The sequence below is a fragment of the Canis lupus genome, chromosome 1 (assembly GCF_011100685.1).
Source record: "Canis lupus familiaris isolate Mischka breed German Shepherd chromosome 1, alternate assembly UU_Cfam_GSD_1.0, whole genome shotgun sequence".
Taxonomy (NCBI): domain Eukaryota; kingdom Metazoa; phylum Chordata; class Mammalia; order Carnivora; family Canidae; genus Canis; species Canis lupus.
The window spans coordinates 102,331,851-102,352,949 of NC_049222.1; the positions used below are offsets into that span (position 1 = coordinate 102,331,851).

At 38.5% G+C, this 21,099-nt stretch overlaps 1 protein-coding gene across 9 annotated transcripts; it reads left to right on the forward strand.

Annotated features, from left to right (window-relative positions):
• The first annotated feature begins 350 nt into the window (after nucleotides 1-350).
• On the forward strand, nucleotides 351-17,415 carry ZNF583 (zinc finger protein 583). Of its 9 annotated transcripts, none has more exons than XM_038527623.1 (5): nucleotides 351-883; nucleotides 2,153-2,247; nucleotides 8,319-8,445; nucleotides 8,733-8,831; nucleotides 14,426-17,415. In XM_038527623.1, exons 2-5 carry the CDS (start codon nucleotides 2,239-2,241, stop codon nucleotides 15,898-15,900), a joined length of 1,710 nt encoding a protein of 569 aa, XP_038383551.1. In that variant the 5' UTR covers nucleotides 351-883; nucleotides 2,153-2,238; the 3' UTR covers nucleotides 15,901-17,415. The 9 variants fall into 9 exon arrangements, with proteins under 9 accessions (XP_038383551.1, XP_038383548.1, XP_038383554.1 ...); XM_038527620.1 differs by having other exon boundaries at nucleotides 351-789; XM_038527626.1 differs by having other exon boundaries at nucleotides 351-789; nucleotides 8,736-8,831.
• The last annotated feature ends 3,684 nt before the right edge of the window (nucleotides 17,416-21,099 follow it).

Sequence of the window (21,099 nt, forward strand, 5' to 3'; positions counted from 1 at the left end):
TTTTTTCCTTTTCTATTTAATTTCTCCTGAATTAAAATGTCAGCCTGAGAATGGAGAATCGTTATTACGTGTTCAGGTGTGTCCCCAGAGCCTCTAACAGTGCCTGGCATACAGTAAGCGCCCAATAAGTGGAGGAAAGACGCTAAGGAAAGAGCGTTAAGAACCCCGGCACGCGATGCTCTGACCCACTCGCACACCTTCCAGAGGCCCCCGCCCCCTGCAGCTGGGGATCGGGACGCTCGCGCAGAGTAGCCAGCTCCACTCCTGCATCCCTTCCAGCCCAGCCCGCGCAACCCCGCCCACTGTGCCTGCGCAGCCCCCCCACCTCGCCCATTGCGCCTGCGCATCCCCGCCCCGCTCTGCACGCGTGTCCGGCGCGTACCCAGGCTTGAGCGCCTACTGGGACCGGCCCGCTGCGCCCGCGTACTCCGAGCCGTCCCGTCCAAGCCTGGGCGGGACTCGGTCGGCTGGACGGGGTTGACGCGGCCCTGGTTCTGAAGTGGGAGCTCCCAGGCTGGGGGAACGCGTCACACGACTGCGGGCGGAAGCAGGAACCACCGGCCGGGTCCGCGCCTCCGAAGGGCCGCCCCAGGATGCCCCGCGCCGCGCCCGGCCTGGACTCCATTTCCCAGCGGCCCCTGCGGCCGGCCCCGCTGCCCGCCCGAGCGTCGCGGCGCCTTTGTGAGCCCGCCGGTGAGGCCGAGAGCGAGGCCCCGCCCCGGCCCTCGGGGCGTTGGGCTCCAGGAGGCAACGGCGCGGCGGGAGTTGCCAACCCGCAGGGAGGAGGCGGTGAGCACGCCGCGGGCGGGCGTGAGCCCTGGCGGGCCTGCGGGAAAAGAGCGGATATGCGAAGGGGCCTATGACCGTGGGAGAGGGTGTCACTGTGTGTGAGCCCCTGTGACCCCCTTGTCACCGTGTCCGTGCTTCTGTGTGTGACACCGTGTCACCGTGTGTGTGTTCTCGTGTGACACCGTGTATATGCCGTGTGTGTCACCGTGTGCGTGCCCCTGTGACTGTGCGAACGTCTGAGAATATGACAGCGGCGGTGAGTGTGCGGCTGTAAGGTCGTGAGACCCCGTGAGGTTGTGTGACATTATGTTCTGTGACGGTGCGACCCACTGTGAGGTGATGGATGCCAGCTCCAGGATTGTGTGGCTCCTGCAGTGAGAGGGCGACATGCTGGGTGCCTGGGGAGACTGTCGTTTAGGAGAGCCTGGGAGGGGCCGAGATGATGGAGAACACCTGAGTGGGAAGGAGAGGGGAGCAGCCGCCCCAGCTCTGGAGCACAGCAGAGGAGGCTGCAGGACTTTAGCCCTCCATGGCACAGAAGGAAGGTCTTTCCCTTCCTCTCCTAGGTTCTGCCCTATGTGAGGAATTGAAGAGGAAGAAGAGAGGCCTGCCGTGTGCTATTTATGAACATAAACACAGGACTGGTGTTTACTGAGCCCAAAGGATGTGCTAAGCACTATGCTAAATGCTTCATATGAATCATCTCAGGATCCTCCCAACCATTAATAGGGAATGGGTACCATTTCACAGATGAGGAAACTGAGGATTGGAGCGGTTATCTAAATCATGGAGGTTGCAGAACTAGTGAGTGGTAGACAGGGTATCTGAGGGGAGGTGTTCTGATCCTAAGAACCTAGTGGTTCTTACCATTATGCTGCTTCTGCCTTAGTCTCCAAGGCAGAGAGGTTTAGTGGAAAATAACTCATGATTAGGGGTTTCTGTGACTGTTAATGCATAGTCCCCTCCTTCATCTCTTTGAGGAAATTGCTCAGAAAAGTTAAGAGATTGGTTTACAGGTGCAGTTTGTCATAAATCAGGACTTCAAGCAGAGCGTTCTCTTTTGCTCAGTGTCCTCCAGACCACAGGACCCCACTGATGCCTACCCTGTGTAAAGATGTTTTTTTCTGAGGCATTGTTTGTAGCTTTATCTTGTTTTGTAGTAAGGGTGGTAACATATTCTCTTTTACCATCATTATTTGGTGGGAAGACTATAAAAAGTCAGATCTAGATTCCAGTTGGACTCATTTATTACCACAAAACCTCGGAAAATTTCGATAATGTCATTGATAGGCAACTTTCATATGTGAAGGGGGGAAATAATCCTTACTTGATAGTACCATTTATGGTTTCTTCCTCTCTCCAGGTCTATTTTTCCAGACACTGCCTTTCCAGTGAGGAGCCTGAAGTAGGAGGACAGAGGAAGTCATAAATTCTTAAATTCTTAAAGCCATGTCCAAGGTAAAGAAAGATTTCTTCTCCCTTCTGCTTTGTTTTTTAGGTTTCATAAGAACATCTTGCTTTTCTTCTGAAATTCCCCAGCTAATAAAGCCCCATTCAAGTGACTTTGTCTCATATTCTCCCAGTCCAGTAAAGGAGGTTCCCCAAAGCCCAGCGAGCTTTTTTTCCTCAATCAGCATTTTCATCTTCATTCAAGAAATAGCACTCCTACAGGTTAGGTTTTCTGTCAGGAGCTCTCAGGAAGCAAAAATGCACTCCTTAGTGGGATATGATAGCCTTCAATGTAAGGGATTTGATTTATTGAGGTCATGGTGTATTCTGATGTGACCATTAGCTTAGAGCTTCTTCACAGACTTAAGTTTGGGAGGAAGGCAAGACAAGGGCTATTGGACAGTCCTGGTCATAGCACATGACAAGATCCTTTGCTCAAGGTGATCTTGAAGAAGAGTATGTGTTGAGTTTTGAGTATTAAAGTGAGGGTCAGCTAGGGCACGGATTTTTTTCCAAGATACTCTGGGTTTTGAAGAATAGGGATCCATGGGAGTAATAAGGTCCTGACATAGGGACATTCTGAATTAATAGTAGGCTACAGCTAGCATATTCTAGGTCATCCAGCTAAGATTAGTGGAATTACTTATGGAAAAATAGGACATTTTCTGAAAAAACAAGAGAGTACTTGAATCTACATTTTTAAATGGTGGCATACACATCTATAATGAAAACAATACAAAAAAAAAAAGTACATAGTATGGAATGGGAGGCAGAAGAAACAAATGAAGAGATCAATATAAAGTGTCCAGAAACAAATACAAGTATAAATAAGAATGGAATATATTTATTCATTCACTGAACATAGAGTTATTAAAGACTTATTATATACTAAATGCAGACAGTACTGTGGTAAATGAAAACAAACAATGTCTTTGTTTTCATGTAGTTTAATGTCTACTAATTTATTATATGATGTGATAGTATTTCAAATCAGTGGAGACAGAATGGATTATTCATTTAGAAAACACACATTGAGTTAAATATATTCTGTAGGTTAAATGTAAAAAATAAAACCATATGAACTGTTGGATGAAAATATAGAGAATGGCTGTAAAGAGGAAGATGAACCAGAAGCAGAAAACCACTAGAGCAGCTCTGTCCAGTAGAACTTCCTGTGATGATTGATGATAGAAATGTTCTATATCTGCACTGTCCAATACAGTAGCTACCTGTGGCTGTGGAACACTTGGATATACTAGTGTGACTGAGGAACTGAATCGTTAATATTTGATTTATATTTAAATAGCCACATGTAGGGCAGCCCTGGTGGCACAGCGGTTTGGCGCTGCCTGCAGCCTGGGGTGTGATCCTGGAGACCCGGGATCGAGTCCCACATCAGGCTCCCTGCATGGAGCCTGCTTCTCCCTCTGCCTGTGTCTCTGCCTCTTTCTCTCTGTGTCTATGAATCAATAAATAAAATATTAAAAAAAAATAGCCACATGTGACTAGTAGCTAGTGTATTGGGCAGCACAGATCTAGGCTAATAAAATAATAGCCAGGAATCTTCCTAGTGGAAGTGATCTTGTGGTCAGTGGTCAGTGATCTTGTCCATGTCACTCATTTTACAGATGAGGACAAACAGGCCTGTGAGGAAAAGGACATGCCTATGTCACCAGTTAGTGATTATATCAGATGCAGGAAGTTGTAATATATGTTGAGGGTCAGTATAAATAGATGATGGTGAATGATAATTTGAAGAGGGTGGTAGAAAGTAATGAAGGACTGTGGAACAGTGATGAGTTTCCCTTTGCCTGGAACCTCATTGGCTTCTCATTTTACTAGGAATGAAATCCAGTGTCCTCTCCACAGTTTGTAAGGCCCTTGTATGATCAGCTCCTGGCTACCCTACTCCTGAACCCATTTCTCCAAGTCTTTACCTTTCTGTGTTGCAGTCACACTGGTCAGTTGTTCCTCAAGCTTACTAAGCTCTTTCCTATCTCTGAACCTTTGCATTTGGTCCTCCCTCTTCTGTAATTCTCTTCCCTTAGATATTGGCATGGTTTATCTCTCACTTTTGGATTGTTGTTTAAATATTACTACTTCATTGAGGTTTACCGTGGCCATCTTATCTAAAACAAACAACTTTGTCACTCTAAATCACCTTACTTTGTTTTTTGTCCTAGTGTTTAACACTACCTGACATTGTATACCTGATGTTTAATGTCTTTCTACTTTGTTAGAATATTAACTCCACAAGCAGAGGGACTATATTTTGTTCACCTCTATGTTCCCAAAGCTTGGAGCATTGTAAGTACTAGGCATTCAGCAAATCGTTGTCAAATTAATATATAAATGAACAAGATTGTGAATTCCTCATCTATGAGTGAGACCAGAGAGGGAAGAACCACCTACCTCTTTTCTCCTGCTGCTAAATTGGTAATGGAAAAAGAGAAAGCAGAGGTATAGATGTATATAGATGTATTTAATGTATAGAATAGACAGAGACCATCAGTCCAAATGGTATTTCTGGGACCCCACCCCAGACCTTCTGAATCTCTGATGGTAGGCCCCAGGAAACTGCATTTTTATTAAATCCAAGTATACTTTTAAAGCACTTTTGAAAGCCTCTTGTTTCTAAAGATTATATTTAAAGTGCACCTCTTAAAAACAGCACTTTGTTGGTTGTTAGCTGTGTGCCTGTCATAATCTCTATGCTTGCCATGATTCTCTATACTCCTAGCAAGGCACTTGAGTGGCCTGTGTACCTTCCATGATTCCCTGTGCCTCCCAAAATCCCACGTCTCCTTCAAACATTGATTTTTTTAAGAAATCCAGTCTAAGAATCTTTGTCTTTTAATTAGTGCCTGGTACATTTAATGTAATTACTGAATATTTGTGTTTAAGTCTATAATATTGCAGTTTGTTTTCTACTTATTCCATCATTCTTTGTTCCTTTATTTCTTCTTCTTTGCTTTCTTTTGGTTAAATCAAGTACTTTCTCCTTATTATCTTGTTAATTATACATTATTATTCTTTTAGTTACCATTATAGGATATTTACCTGTTTCTCATTATGTAATTATCTTCTCTCTTCCTTCTGTAATCTTCCCTCTATAATTAGCATTCTTACACTTTCTGAGCAAGATGGGACCCCTATAGTCTTACTGTCAACTCTAATTTATTATTAGTAGTAGATATTATATTTATAGTTATTCCTTTGGGGCTCTTGATTTCATATTGATTTCATTTCCATTTTCTTCCAGTTTCCTTTTACTCGTAAAACAATTAGTATTTCTTTGAGGGCAGGTCAACACTTTTTTCCCCAGCATGAACGAACTTTTCATTAGCTCCTATTCTTGCTAGGTCAAAATAGTGTAATTTTAAATTTTTTATGAGGTTAAGTAAGTTTGGGAAATCTCAGTCTAAGTGGAGAGAAGATCTAGGATTTATTTTAAGGAAATAATTAGAGACCTCTGTTGAATTCTTAACATAAAGTAGTAGTATATGAGAACTGCACTTTAATGTTTATAAATAGCATCAACTATTCTTACATCATAGTGAAAAATTAAGATTCATGTAAATGAAAATAAACAAGGCATTAGTATATAAGATATAGCATATTTATACCATGTAATGTTTGCTATCCATCTAACAAAAATGTTAAAGTGAATATGGATAATCATCAACATGTCTGTATAAGGAAACATTTGGACAAATATATACTAGCTATAAATTTAGATTGCTTTTAGGAAGTGGGGTGACATGGTGGATAGTTGTAGGGATGGAGGACTTGCAATTCTTTTAACTTTTATAAAAAGGAAAAAAATCACTAAGGGTAGAAATACTGGACATTATTTGCTAAGCTTCTTTAATGATTACAAATTGTATGAAGTACCTGTTTGCTCAAATTAAAATAAATATTAAAGTATTTGAAAGATATTCAAGTCCCATTGGCCAAGAGGAAAAGGTCAGACAGTTGAAACCATTAGTTTATGTGTGCACCTAAAAAAAAGGTCTTTAAAGAACTTTACCTAGCAAAAGCTGCCTCACCTCTGTTTACAAAGGAAAGGTATGTAGAACACTTTCATTTGAATAAAATGTTAGTTTGAAGTGTTTGAGTTTTATTTTTTTTTAAGATTTTATTTATTTATTTGAAAAAGAGAGAGCACAAGAGGTATGGAAGGGCAGAGGATAGGGAGATGCAGGAAGCCTGACATGGGGCATGATCCCAAGACCCTGAAATCAGGACCCGAGCCAAAGGCAGACGCTTAACTGACTAAGCCACCTTGAAGTGTTTAATAGCATTGATGATTGACAGTACCCAGCCTTATCTAGGACAAGTTTTATCTTTTAAGACTCGGTCTGTGTTCCCCTCCTTCCCTGAAGCCTTTACTCACTTTCCATATTTCCCTTTATTAAGTATTTTAGAGATGGAGGCCTGTAAGAATCAAGCTGATGACATAACTGACATTCTTTGAAGGCATAATTCTGCTTCCCTTATAGCCTCCTTAAATATTTTTATCCATTACTTGGGCACTAGCAGTTCACATATTGACTCATTTTTTCCATTAAAAATATTTCTGCAGGGGCAGCCCAGGTGGCTCAGCGGTTTAGCACCACTTTCGGCCCAGGGCGATCCTGGAGACCTGGGATCGAGTCCCACGTCAGGCTCCCTGCATGGAGCTTACTTCTCCTTCTGCCTGTGTCTCTGCCTCTGTGTGTGTGTGTGTGTGTGTGTCTCATGAATAAATAAAATCTTTAAAAAATAAAAAATAAAAATATTGCTGCATAGTATCATTGATGTGCTTAAATAAATCTTCAATAGGACCATTACTCTGCAGAGTCACATTTAATAGGAGTGATGTTCATATTTGATAACCAGTAGGGCAAGGGCACACACCAGAACTTACCCTAGCTGGGATACTGGAGGCTTCTGCTGTGCTGGGCATTCCCCTTAAGTTGCTGGGTTGTGGGGAGATCTGGAATGGTCACTAGAAGGGCTCAGTGCACTAGCTGTTTCCCAACCACTGTGTCAGTAGTTTAATATTTAACAAGTCAGTTCAGCTCTTCAGATGTGTACCATTAAGTGCATCTATTGTATCAGCTCAAATAAAGAGTAGGCTTTGCTCTGTGACATGCCAAACCTAAGAAGCATATAGCAAACCACATGCAAGCCCTGATAAGTCTGGAGCAGATTTACCTCATTAGAAAGAGCACACATTTGGAATTTTTACACTAGGTCTTATTCTATTTTTTTATTTTTTATTTTTTTGGTCTTATTCTATGTTATAAAGATCCTTAATTCAACATAGTATTACTTGTGAACTGTCCTTTACCAAAAACTCTCACTCATTAGATCCGCACAATTGGGTATGTTCCTCTAGTGAGAACTATAGGGATTTTTTGGTGCCCATCTGAAATGTTCATAAATAGTGCTTAAAAATACTATTATTTTGTCTCTACATGAGAAATTACCAAACTGTCTGAAACTCAGCAGAGTTATCAGGAGCTGTTAGATCATCTTTTATTGCCCCGATTGTTCTGTTACGGCATACACTTGTTTGTTATACTTGTAGTGTAGTGTCGTGTTTTTATTACCTATATTATAAACATTTATTTATGTTCCCACTTGATAAAGCTAGAACATTGGCCATTCCATTGAGGAGTTTGGAAATTGTAGATTTAGACCATATAAAATTCATAGGGCTAAACTCCTATTCCTGCTGCTTCTTTTAAAGCCTTTCTTCACTGCTCTAGTCTATCCTGATTTTCCATATTGACAAATGCATTAGCATTTAGTATGAATAACAATTATTTTGCTCTTGTTTACTTGCTTGCTCTTTTCCCCCTCAGTAGAGACTGTTAGAAACTGCATACTTTCCATGACAATATTAAAACTAAGCACAGAGAAGTCATTTTAGCAACTGCTTGATATATGTTGCACAGAACCTAAGATACTGCCAGAAGATTTCGCTATATACAATATTTCTCTCGAAAAGTACAGTTTAACTCTTCAAACTATGCCAGTCTGAGGTGAAGAACACTAGTTGAGCATAAAAGAATATGTTTATGTCATTTCAGGATTTGGTGACATTTGGGGATGTGGCTGTAGATTTCTCTCAAGAGGAGTGGGAATGGCTGAACCCTGGTCAGAGGAATTTGTACAGAAAGGTGATGTTGGAGAACTATAGGAGCCTGGTATCACTGGGTAAGGAGGTTCCCCAGAATTCAGAATCTGCACATAGGGCTGCTTTCCAGTGTTGGGGAAGCCTCTGATGTACTTCAATAAATTTCCCCTTCTTGTGCTCCCCAAAATAGGTTGAGTGTTGTAGAACTGGCAGCTTCATTGGACTATTCATACAACTTCATCTTCCCCATTCTTGAGACTACTTCACCTCTTCCTCTACTCCCTTCTTAATACCCTTGACTTTCTGATGACCAAGTACCTTGATCTGATTTATGGGCCTGGCTAATTCCCTTTTTATTTCTTATAAGCAGGAGTTTCAGTTTCTAAGCCAGATGTGATCTCATTATTGGAACAAGGAAAAGAACCCTGGATGGTGAAGAAGGAAGGGACAAGAGGCCCATGCCCTGGTGAGTGAGAAAGACCTAGGGAGGTAGAAGAGGACATTGCAAGGAAAAACTCAACTATTCTGAGAGGTTCCAGCTTATAATTGATATTTTGTGGGTAATTTTTCTTAAAGGCTCAAGGTCTGGTAGGAAGCACTGAGGTGCCATTGGCATGAACTCCCTAACTTACTGTCTTTGTATATATTCTCTCACAAATTACTGTCTTCTCTGACAACCTTTTCCTATTCTCTGGGTCCAAGATGTCAGTGTCTGTTTGTTCTTGGTTTTTAGTTTTGCAGGGGTTGCTCCATCATATTTTTTAAAAATCTAGACAGCAATGTCAGTTTTTTTTTTTTCCTTTTCAGTCACTCATTCCTTTTAGAGTGAAGGTTTGATTCATTTATTCACTTATTCTTTTACCAAGATCAGTGAGTTTTTACTTTGACAAAATCATTCTGTTAAATTCTTGAGGTTATTCAGAAGCTTATTAATCATCAAAGAAAGATTTCCAGTTATTCAAGTGTGGGTAACTGAAAATAAGTTTAATAGAAATAAGTCAGAAGAATATACTGGTAGGGGGAAAATAGTGCACAAGATGGAGACTTCTGAGTGAAGAAATGCAGCATGCCACTAGGTGGGGAGAGGCTCAGAAAAAAGTCTGATTTAGAGATGCTAGTATGATTGGATGAGATCACTTAGTTTTATAGTTTGAGATAAACCCTGGTTATTGGGGCCTTTGTGGGAAAGTCGATCTTTGACAACTTTCTCAGTGTTCTGTCTGGTAAATGATCTCTTTACAGTTTCTGTCTTGGGTGAAATTTTATAAACTTTAAGTTTTCTAAACAATTATAGTTTCATTTAGTTATCAAATTTATTTTCATAAAGTAAAAGTAAAAGTGATTTTTTTTATATTTGTACTTTCCAATTTTAATTTAGATAGCTATTTTTTAAATTATTAGGTAAGTTAGTCATTAATTCTATTTTAAAAATCCAGCTTATGGATTTATTAGTGTTACCATTATTCTCTTTTCCAATTCTTTATTTTCTGCTTTTCATTAATTCTATCATTCTAGTTTTCTTAAGTTTTGTTCTCTGGTTTGCTGAAATAAATGCTTATCTATTCATTTCATTCTCTTATTCACTAAATATTTGAAGGACTGCGAATTTTCCTCGGAATATACCTTCAGCTATCCTCCAAAGATTCTAATATTTAATGTTTTTATTATTGCTTTTTCCTAGATAACCTACTTTTGAAAATTTTATTTTACTTGAGAGTTGTTTAAAAGTGTAGTTTTATGCGGGCACCTGGATGGTTCAGTTGGTTAAGCCTCCAACTCTTGATTTTGGCTCAGGTCGTGATCCCAGAGTCCTGGGATTGAGCCCTGAGTTGGGTTCCCCATTCAGCAGGGAGTCTGCATGTCCCTCTCTCTCTCTCTCTCTCTCTCTGCCTCTGCCCTTCCCCCAACACTTGCTCACTTTCTTTCTCTTTCTCTGCAATGAATAAAGAAATCTTAAAAAAAAAAAAAGTTTGGGATTTATTAACATACTATTATATTTGATCAGATAAGAATTAGCATTAATTCTTTGAAAACTTAGAATTTTGTATGGCATAATATGTAGTTGGTGTTTGTAAAATGTTCCATAGGTTCCAAGGTGTCTTTATTTTCAGTGTTAAGAGCTTGTTACATGAGTTTTACTTTTTTATTGTTATTAAAGTCTGTCTTTACTTATCTTTCTTATTTCCATCTATTTTTTCTTAATAGCTTTATTAAGGAATTATACAGTAAATCAGATCCATGTACATCATAAAATGTGATGAGTTCTGACTTTGTATACACCCATGAATCAAGACATAGAGCATTTCCATCACCCTGAAAGATTGCCTCTGCCTCTTTGCAGTTTATTTTTCTCCACTCCTGGCTCCAAACAATAAATGATCTTTGTCATTTTAGACTGGTTTCCATCTAAACTAAATGGAATCATGTAGTATATATTGTTATGTCTGGCTTATTTTACTCATAGTTTTGAAAACCATACATATTTTTGCATGTATGAATACTTTATGCCTTTTATTGCTGAGCAGTAGTTTATTGTGTAAACATTTTATTTTTCCTTTCATCTGTTCATGCACATTTGGGTTTCTAGGTTTTGGCTATTATAAATAAAGGGGCTCTGAAGCTGTCATTTACAGGACTTTGTATGTGCATGTATGTTTTCATTTCTCTTGGGTAAATACCTAAAAGTGCAAAGAGTTATACAATAGGAATAGGTTTAGCTTAAGAAGCTGCCAGTTTTCCAAAGTAACTGAATTTTAATTCAGTTATTTTTAATTCCCAATAGCAATGTATAAGACTTCCAGTTAACTCCATAACCTCACATCTTTGTCAGTTTTTTACTTTTATTCATTATAATGGTGTTGTATCTCACTGTGGTTTTAATATGCAATTCTCTGATGATGTAATGTTGAACATCTTTTTGTGTGTTTATTGGCCATTCTTTCATGAAGTGTTCAGATCTTTTGCCCATGTTTTTTATTAGGTTGGTTTTCTTGCTATTGAATTGTAAGAGTTCTTTATATAGTCTTCATATAAGTTTTTTTTTTTTTTTTTTTTTTTTTTTGCCATTTATATATATTAGGATATACATGTGCCAACTCTGGCCTATGTTTTGGTTTTTCTGCTACTGTCTTTTGAACATCCAAAGCTTTCGATTTTCATAAAGTCCAATGAATTTGTCATCTTTGATACTTTTTGTGACATATCTAGGAAATTCTTGCTATTCCTTAAGTCACAAAAATTTTCTTCTGATTTCTCCTATACATTTTGTAGTTTTAGCTTTGACATTTTGGTATATGACCCATTGAGCTAAGTTTTGTGTTTGAGGTTTTAGGTGTCTGTCCCCCCCACATTTGGATATTTCAGTTACTCCAGTATCTTTTTTTTTTTTAAGATTTTTAAAAAAAAATTTTTGTATTATTATTTATTCATGATAGTCACAGAGAGAGGAGAGAGAGGCAGAGACACAGGCAGAGGGAGAAGCGGGCTCCATGCTGGGAGCCCGACGTGGGACTCGATCCCGGGACTCCGGGATCACGCCCTGGGCCAAAGGCAGGCGCTAAACCGCTGAGCCACCCAGGGATCCCCTTTTTTAAAGATTTTATTTATTTGAGAGAGTGAGTACATGAGCCAGCGGGGGAAGGAACAGAGGGAGAGGAATAAACAGAGTCCCCAGGGAGTCTGATGTGGGGCTCGATCCTAGGACAGCAGGATCATGATCTGAGCCAGAGGCAGACCCTTAACCAGCTGAGCCACCCAACCACCCCAACTCCAGTATCTTTTCTTGAAAAGACTTAACATTATACCACCTTGTTGGTACCTCTGTACCAAAAGCAGTTGACTTTATCTATATGGGTCTAGTTCTGAACTCTATTGTCACATCAATCTATATGCCTATCATTTCAACAGTACCAGTCTTGATTACTGTAGCTTTATAGTAACTTTTGATATCAGTTAGTTCAACTTGTAAAATCACTTTAACTACTTAGATCATTTGCATTCTCAAATAAATGTTAGAATGAAGTTGAGAATTTCTACCCAGAAACCTGCTAGGATTTTGATTTGAATTATATGGAATCTATATATACATCAACTTGGGAAGAACAGACATCCAAATTAACATCAGTTGAATTTAATTCATGAATATGGTTTATTTAGCCATTTATTAGTCTTTTTCTTTTTTTGTAAAGATTTTATTTATTTATTTATTCATGAGAGACAGAGACAGAGAGAGAGAGGCAGAGACACAGGCAGAGGGAGGAGAAACAGGCTCCAGGCAGAAAGCCTGATGCAGGACCCAATCCTGGGACTCCAGGATCACGCCCTGGGCCAAAGGCAGGCACTAAACCGCTGAGCCACCCATGGATCTCCTGTAAATTGATTTTTATATTAACTTTGTATCTTACTATCTTATAGGTTTATTTAATAGCTGTTCTAGTACTTTGTAGGTTTCTGAGGATTTTCTGCATAGACCATCATGTTATCTGCAAACAGTTTATTTCCTCCTTTCTGATCTTATAACTTCTTTTTCTTGACTCAATGCAATAGTAAGGACATCCTCTACAATGCTGAATCAAATGATTAAGAAGAGATACACTTGCTTATTCTCAATCTTAAGGGAAAATGTATTCAGTCTTTCACCATTAAGTTGATGTTTCATAGATGCCCTTTATCAGTTTGATATTTCTTTTTCTTTTAAAAATTTTATTTATTCACGAGAGACAGAGAGAGAGAGAGAGAGAGAGGCAGAGACACAGGCAGAGGGAAAAGCAGGCTCCCACAAGGAGCCCGATGTGGGACTTGATCCTGGATCTCGGGATCAGGACCTGAGCCAAAGGCAGACACTCAACCGCTGAGCCATCCAGGTGTCCCAATATATATTTCTATTCCTGGTTTGCTAACAAGTTTTATAATAAATAGATGTTGAATTTAGCCAAATACTCTTTCTACATATATTGAAATGATTATATGATTTTCCACCTTTAATCTGTTAATGTGGTGGATTACACTGTTTTTCACATATTAAACCAATCTTGAATTCCTGGGATAAGTTCTACTTGGTAATCATGATGCTTTCTTTCATAGTTCCTGGATTGGATTTACAGTAATTTTATTAAAGGTTTTACATTCATGTTCATGTATTACATTGGTTTTGTAAAGCATAATAGGAATTTTGGCTTTATTATAAATGTGAGAAACCATTGGAAAGTCTCGAGCAGAATAGATGACTGGTGAATGGAAAGAAGGCAACAAATTAAGACCTGTGGCAGGTTAATAAAAATCAAGCAGTTTGATACAAAAAAAAAAAAAAAAATTTTTTTTTTCTTTTTTTTAAGTAGGCTCCACACCCTGGAGCCCAGTGTGGGGCTTGAACTTCATGACCCTGAGATCAAGACCTGAGCTGAGATCAGGAGTCAGACACTTAACTGACTGAGCCATCCAGGCACCCCTAATCAAAATTGCTTTTATGTGAAGGCATTTTAGCTTTGGGATCAATTAAAAGTTTACATTTGGTTGGAATATATCACATAGAAAAAGCCTGGCAAGAGACTTTTTAAAAAGTAGGCTGCATGCCCAGTGTGGGGCCTAAACTCATGATAAAGAGTCGCATGCTCCACTAAGCCAGCCATGTGCCCCCAAAAGACAGTTTTTAGGCTACAAAAGTTTAGCCATAGTTGCATGTACAACCTAAGGCAACCAATATTATCTGGTATATCTTTGGGTCTAGGGATCTTATATGGAAGTTTTTTAGTCACATTGACATTATGGAATTGGCTTTTTAAAAAATAATGAACTTAGCTTGAATTCAGGATAACCTGAGGCAAGACAGGACAGTTGTTTGGAAACTGTAATATTAGATATAAAATTATTGTTTTTAGGTAACTTCTTCAGTTCCTATTTATATCCTAACTTTTAAGTTTTTATTCTTTATAATCTCATACTTTTTAGACTACATCTTACAACTATTAAGTCCCTAACTTTCCTATTTTCAATTTTTGTTTGGAAGTTCTTCTCTTCGGATGAACAAATACAAAAAACCTTTGTTTTCTTGATATCTTTTAGATTGGGAGTATATATTGAAAAGCAATGAATTTTCATCAAAGCAAGTTATTTATGAAGAAACATCCAAAGTAGTAAAAATGGGAAGAAGCCATCTTACTTATAGCCTTGACTGCCCCAGTTTGAGAGAAGACTGTAAAAGTGAGGACTGGCTTAAGAACCAGTTAGGAAGTCAGAAGGTACATTCCAGACAACTGATCATCACTCATAAAGAAATCCTCACTGAAGATCAAAGTAATGAATATACTAAATCTTGGCAAACTTTCCATCAGGATGCACTATTTGATATAAAAAAGACCTGTCCCACCAAAGAAAGAGTACATAAGCATGAACCACAAAAGAGAAGTTACCAGAAAAAATCAGTTGAAATGAAACATAACGTTTATATACAAAAGAAACTTTTGAAATGTAATGAATGTGAGAAAGTTTTCAACCAGAGCTCATCCCTTACTCTTCATCAGAGAATTCATACTGGAGAGAAACCCTATGCATGTGTTGAATGTGGGAAAACATTCAGCCAGAGTGCAAACCTAGCTCAACATAAGAGAATACATACTGGGGAGAAACCTTATGAATGTAAAGAATGTAGGAAAGCCTTCAGCCAGAATGCACACCTTGCTCAACACCAGAGAGTTCATACTGGAGAGAGACCTTATCAGTGTAAAGAATGTAAAAAAGCCTTTAGCCAGATTGCACACCTGGCTCAACATCAGAGAGTTCATACTGGAGAGAGACCTTTTGAATGTATTGAATGTGGAAAAGCCTTCAGTAATGGTTCATTTCTTGCTCAGCATCAGAGAATTCATACAGGAGAGAAACCTTATGTGTGTAATGTATGTGGGAAAGCCTTTAGCCATCGTGGATACCTAATTGTACATCAAAGAATTCATACTGGAGAGAGGCCATATGAATGTAAGGAATGTAGAAAAGCTTTCAGCCAATATGCACACCTAGCTCAACATCAAAGAGTTCATACTGGAGAAAAACCTTATGAATGTAAAGTATGCAGGAAAGCCTTCAGCCAGATTGCATATCTTGATCAACATCAGAGGGTTCATACTGGAGAGAAACCCTATGAGTGTATTGAATGTGGGAAGGCCTTTAGCAATAGTTCATCACTTGCACAACATCAGAGAAGTCATACTGGAGAAAAACCTTATATGTGCAAGGAATGTAGGAAAACATTCAGCCAGAATGCAGGCCTTGCTCAACATAAGCGAATTCATACTGGAGAGAAACCTTATGAATGTAATGTTTGTGGGAAAGCCTTTAGCTATAGTGGATCTCTTACTCTACATCAAAGAATTCATACAGGAGAGAGACCCTATGAATGTAAGGATTGCAGGAAATCTTTCAGGCAGCGTGCCCATCTTGCCCAACACGAGAGAATTCATACTATGGAGTCATTCTTGACTCCTTCCTGTCCTTTACCCTCCATGTCCAGTCAGTTACCAAGACCTGTAGGTTTTATCTCCTAAATATGCCTCAAATCTGATTCCTTTAATCCGTTTCCATCCCATCCTCTTTATCCAGTACACAGTATTGGTAGTCCTATTTCAGTATGGACTATGGAAATACCTTTCTGATTGGTCTCCCTGTATTCACCATTTCCTTTGTCAGTTGCCTATGAAGCAGTCAAACTTGTATTTTAAAAGTTTGATAATATCACTTCCTCATTGATACCCTTCATTGGTTCCCCCATAGTTCTTGGGTTGAAGAATATATTTCTCAAAATAGCCTAAAAGACTGCTCTGCCCCAAATTCTTTGGATACGTATCCAGAATTAACTCATATTCCAGCATCAAATAGATCTGGCTTTTAATCCTTGCTCTTTCCATTTTCTAGCCCTCTAGTTTCAGGGAAACATTTTGTTATTTTTAAGGTTCAGTCTTCTTATTTATATTATGGGAATAATAATGGTACTACCTCAAAAGTTGATGGGAGAATTAAGTGAAAGAATGCATGTAAATTGCTCACAGTGCCTAGCATAAAGTTAATAAATGTTACCATAAAATGAAAAGATACTGTGGTATACAAACAAGACTTGATCATCTCAGCAAGATTCATCTGAGAAACAAGCAGCAGTTCAACACTTAAGAGATTATAAAGATTTTTGATTAGGAACAGTAGTTATTGTTCTAAAGGTGGGTAATAAGTGTATCTAATACAGTAGCATTGATGTTAAAGTCCATAATGATATAGAGTAAGATTATCTTTGTTCGTAAGAAAAACCAACTTCATTAGATACTCAGTAGTTCTAAGCCAGATTTTAAAAATTACTAGTGAGAAGTTGAACTTACTGAGATGTATTCATTTACATTTACACAAAGGCAAAATAGGTATTTTTAAAAAGAAAAAGATCAACCACCAAAGAATAGAAAATATAAGTTTGATGCCCTCTCTTTCAGGTGGTTGAACTGTATGAAATCTATGTCGTTTAAAACTGAAAAAGGTGTTAAGCTAGTCCTAATCTGTAATTCCAAAACTACAGGGGAAAAGAAAACTATAGATCAAAACTAAAGAAAACTATTCATAAACTGGAGCCCCACAAACATGTCTTATTTGGTACTCATCAGGTTTAAAATGAATACAAAAAATATATATATCTTTATGTGGGTATGTGTTTTCCAGTTATCCAGTTAAAACCACTCCTTCCCTTACATCTGACTTATTTTATGCTTTATGTTACTGCCTGAGTCCTGGAGGCTTTGAATACACAATCAATTCAGTAACCAATTCACATATAAATATAGGTACAAATAAAATAATGAAATGGAGGATAAAAAGGAAGACTTGAATAGACAGTTTATCCTTCTGCAGGGGAAGACTATTCTCAAGATGTTGGAGGCCCAAAATTAATCTGCAGATTTTCTGTACTTAACAAAATCCTAAGAATATTTTTTTTAAGGTTTGAAACATTGTGTGCATGTGAATATACACACACATACATTCATACAAACACATAAAATACATAAAGGTAATTTGTCACTGGCTTCACAGTATTGGTAAAATTGATTCTGTCCTGTACAAAACCAATTCCTCCATTCTTTTATCCAAATGTGAAAAAATTATTAGAAGACATAATAATATAATTTATAATCACAGAGTGAAAACAATCTTCCTAACAAGACATGAGATCCAGAAGCCACACACAGATTTAGATTGGACTGCATAAGATTTATGCTATACTTTATGCTATACTTTGACTATAGTCAAAGACAGTATAAACAAGGTTTTAAATATCAGTATTGCAGATGATTATTACAACATATATGAAATTCATACCCTTAACATAAAAGTGCTCCTACAAATCACTTAGAAAATGACATTACTATTCCCATGGGCAAAGGATTTAAAGAGGCAACAGGTGACTGATGAATATATGATGAATACATATCTCACTAGACTTGGAAGAAATACAAGTTAAATCAATGAACTATCCATCTGTCAATATCAAATTGATACTGATTCCTGCAAAAGCAGGAAAGGAGATACATGTATGAACTGATGTGTAGGAGTATGAATTTGTATAAATTTTCAGAAAGTCAACTTGTCAATATCAGAATTTTCACTGGGGAAACCCAAGATTTTTTTTTTTTTTTTTTGCACTTAACAGCATACAAATTTATCTTTTTTCCATATCCCATAAAGTAGATAAAACAATGTAAGAGATAACAAAGATCAAAAAGGAGAGGGTCATCAATGGATGAAAAGAATTGAGCAAGTAAAAGACAAAATGGAGGAAAAGTGTTCATTCATGAAATGTAGCAGAGGCTGCTTTGACCTGAAATGTTTGAATGACAGGGATTTCAATAAGAGGAACTACTCTGCCCAAATGCTGTGTACAGAACATCCCTAGACAAGTTAAGGCTTCAAGCTGGTCGTGTATAGAGGCTGGGGAAGGGAAGTTGGAAATAAGGAGAAACAATGACAAGACTATTAAATGCTTTTCTATTTGGAAGCCAACAGCTTCTTCAGTCTACCCTCTTCTGTGAGTAAATGGATAGGATCCTTACATCACACCATCCACAAAAATCCAGTTAGGGCAGCCCAGGTGGCTCAGCGGTTTAGCGCTGCCTTCAGTTGAGGGCATGATTCTGGAGACCCAGGATTGAGTCCCACGTCGGGCTCCCTGCATGGAGCCTGCTTCTCCTTCTGCCTGTGTCTCTCATGAGTAAATAAAACCTTAAAAAAAAAAGAAAAAAAAAAAAAGATCCAGTTAAATAAAATCCTAAATGTAAAACTAATGAGTAAAAGTATTGTAGTATAGTAGGATATGTTTACTAACTCATGTTGAACATGTTTCTAAAAAAGAAAATGCTCTTAAAATTCAAAACAGGAAGAGAATATTTGTAATATAATACAAAGGGAAAGATGTAAGAACACCTATAAAAAAACAAAGGACACCTAAGCAAGTATAAAAATGGAGAAAATACGAGAATAGGCAAATCACAGAAGAAATACAGATGGTTGATAAATAGAAGTCCCTGCTTAACCTCACTTGTATTTGAGATGCAAATTTAAATAACGTACCATCAAAAAGTGATAGCTGTATGGAGCAATGAGTACTCCTCACTCACTTTGGAGGCAATGAAATTTTTTCACATGTTCAGTATAGTCGCTGTGGAGGGCAGTATGGTTAGTAAATGAAACTGTGGAAAAAATCTAAATTTCTATGAGGGATGACTAGAGATATTAGTAGCAGTTGGAAAGAATGGACCGGTGATATTGACTGACATGGATGGATTTGACTAAAGGACATTGAAACAGCATATTCTGCAGATTTGCATGGTATTATATATTTTTAAAACATTTCTGGGCAGCCCTGGTGGCACAGCGGTTTAGCACCGCCTGCAGCCCAGGGCGTGATCCTGGAACCCTGGATCGAGTCCCACATCGGGCTCTCTGCATGGAGCCTGCTTCTCCTTCTGCCTCTCTGTGTCTCTCTGAATAAATAAATAAAATCTTTAAAAAATAAAAAATTAAAAAAATTAAACATTTCTAATATATTTAGATAAGTATGCAAATGCTTAGAAAAGGTTCTGGAGAGACACACGCAGAGAAGACCTAGTGTTATCTGTAGTATTTGAAGTTCTAATAATGTAATAATATAAGAAACTTTATGAAAAAATGATCTTTTTTTTTTTTTAAATGTTTATTTATTTATGATAGTCACAGAGAGAGAGAGAGAGGCAGAGACACAGTCAGAGGGAGAAGCAGGCTCCATGCACCGGGAGCCCGACATGGGATTCGATCCCGGGTCTCCAGGATCGCGCCCTGGGCCAAAGGCAGGCGCCAAACCGCTGCGCCACCCAGGGATCCCCTGAAAAAATGATCTTATGGAAACTTGGGTAGCTAGCATGAGAGATGGTGGCTAAGTCAAAATCTTTTTGGAATTTGGAGAATCTCTGACTTGGCAGCCTTTCCCATGCATACAGAGACCCCAGTAACCCTTCCTCTTCAGGAAAAATCATCTACAGCTTCCTGCAGTAATCAAGCCATTTTTTTTTTAAGTAATTTTTACACCCAGCATGGGGCTCAAACTCAAAGTTGAGATCAAGAGTAACATGCTCTGCTGACTGAGCCAGCCAGGCACTCCAAGCCATTATTATTATTATTCTTTTTTTTTTTTTAAGATTTTATTTATTTGTTTGAGACATAGAGGGAGAGAGGCAGAGACACAGGCAGAGGAACAAGCAGGCTCCATGCAGGGAGCCTGACGCGGGACTTCATCCCAGGTCTCCAGGATCACACTCTGGGCTGAAGGCAGCGCTAAACCGCTGAGCTACCCGGGCTGCCCATGCCATTATTATTCTTAAATGCTTATTAGACAGTTAAGGATCATAACATATGAAGAAAACTATCAGCATAATAAGGACCAAGAGACAGAACTAAACCTACAGTTGAGAAAGTTTCTGTAATGACAGAAGAAAACTAAAAATTTATGTTAGGTTCCAACAGGTAAAAATGGAACGCTATCAAAAAAAGAATTAGATAATAGTGTATACTTGAAATTAATTTTTAAAATATTTCATCCATTTATTCATGAGAGACACAGAGAGAGGCAGAGACATAGGTAGAGGAAGAAGCAGGTTCCCTCCAGGGTGCCCAATGCAGGACTTGATCCCCATCCTGGGACTCTGGGATCACGCCCTGAGCTGAAGACAGACACTCAACCAACCACTGTGCAACCCAGCCGTCCCAAAACTAGTATTTAAATACTGTTAACTATACTGGAAATTAAAATGTTTAAAAATCACTTTTTTAGGGCAGCCTGGGTGGCTCGGCCGTTTGGCACCGCCTTCAGCCCAGGGCATGATCCTGGAGACCTGAGATCGAGACACAAGTCAGGCCCCCTGCATGGAGCCTGCTTCTTTCTCCCTCTGCCTGTGTTTCTGTGTGTGTGTCTCTCTGTGTCTCTCATGAATAAAATCTTTTAAAAAATGACTTTTTTAAAGAAAAACATGAATAGGAAAAAAAAAAATCATGTTTTCTGGAAAGAAAAAAGAGAAGTCAGAACTCCTGAGAATGAAATACTATTGCTGAAATAAACTTAATAAAAGTTTTAAAGAAAACAGAGGAAACTTTACAAGCTCATAAATTAAAAAGAAAATAAGAAACAAAAAAGACATAGAAGTTTAATCAATAGGAGTTCCAGAAAAGTTTACATAGAAAAT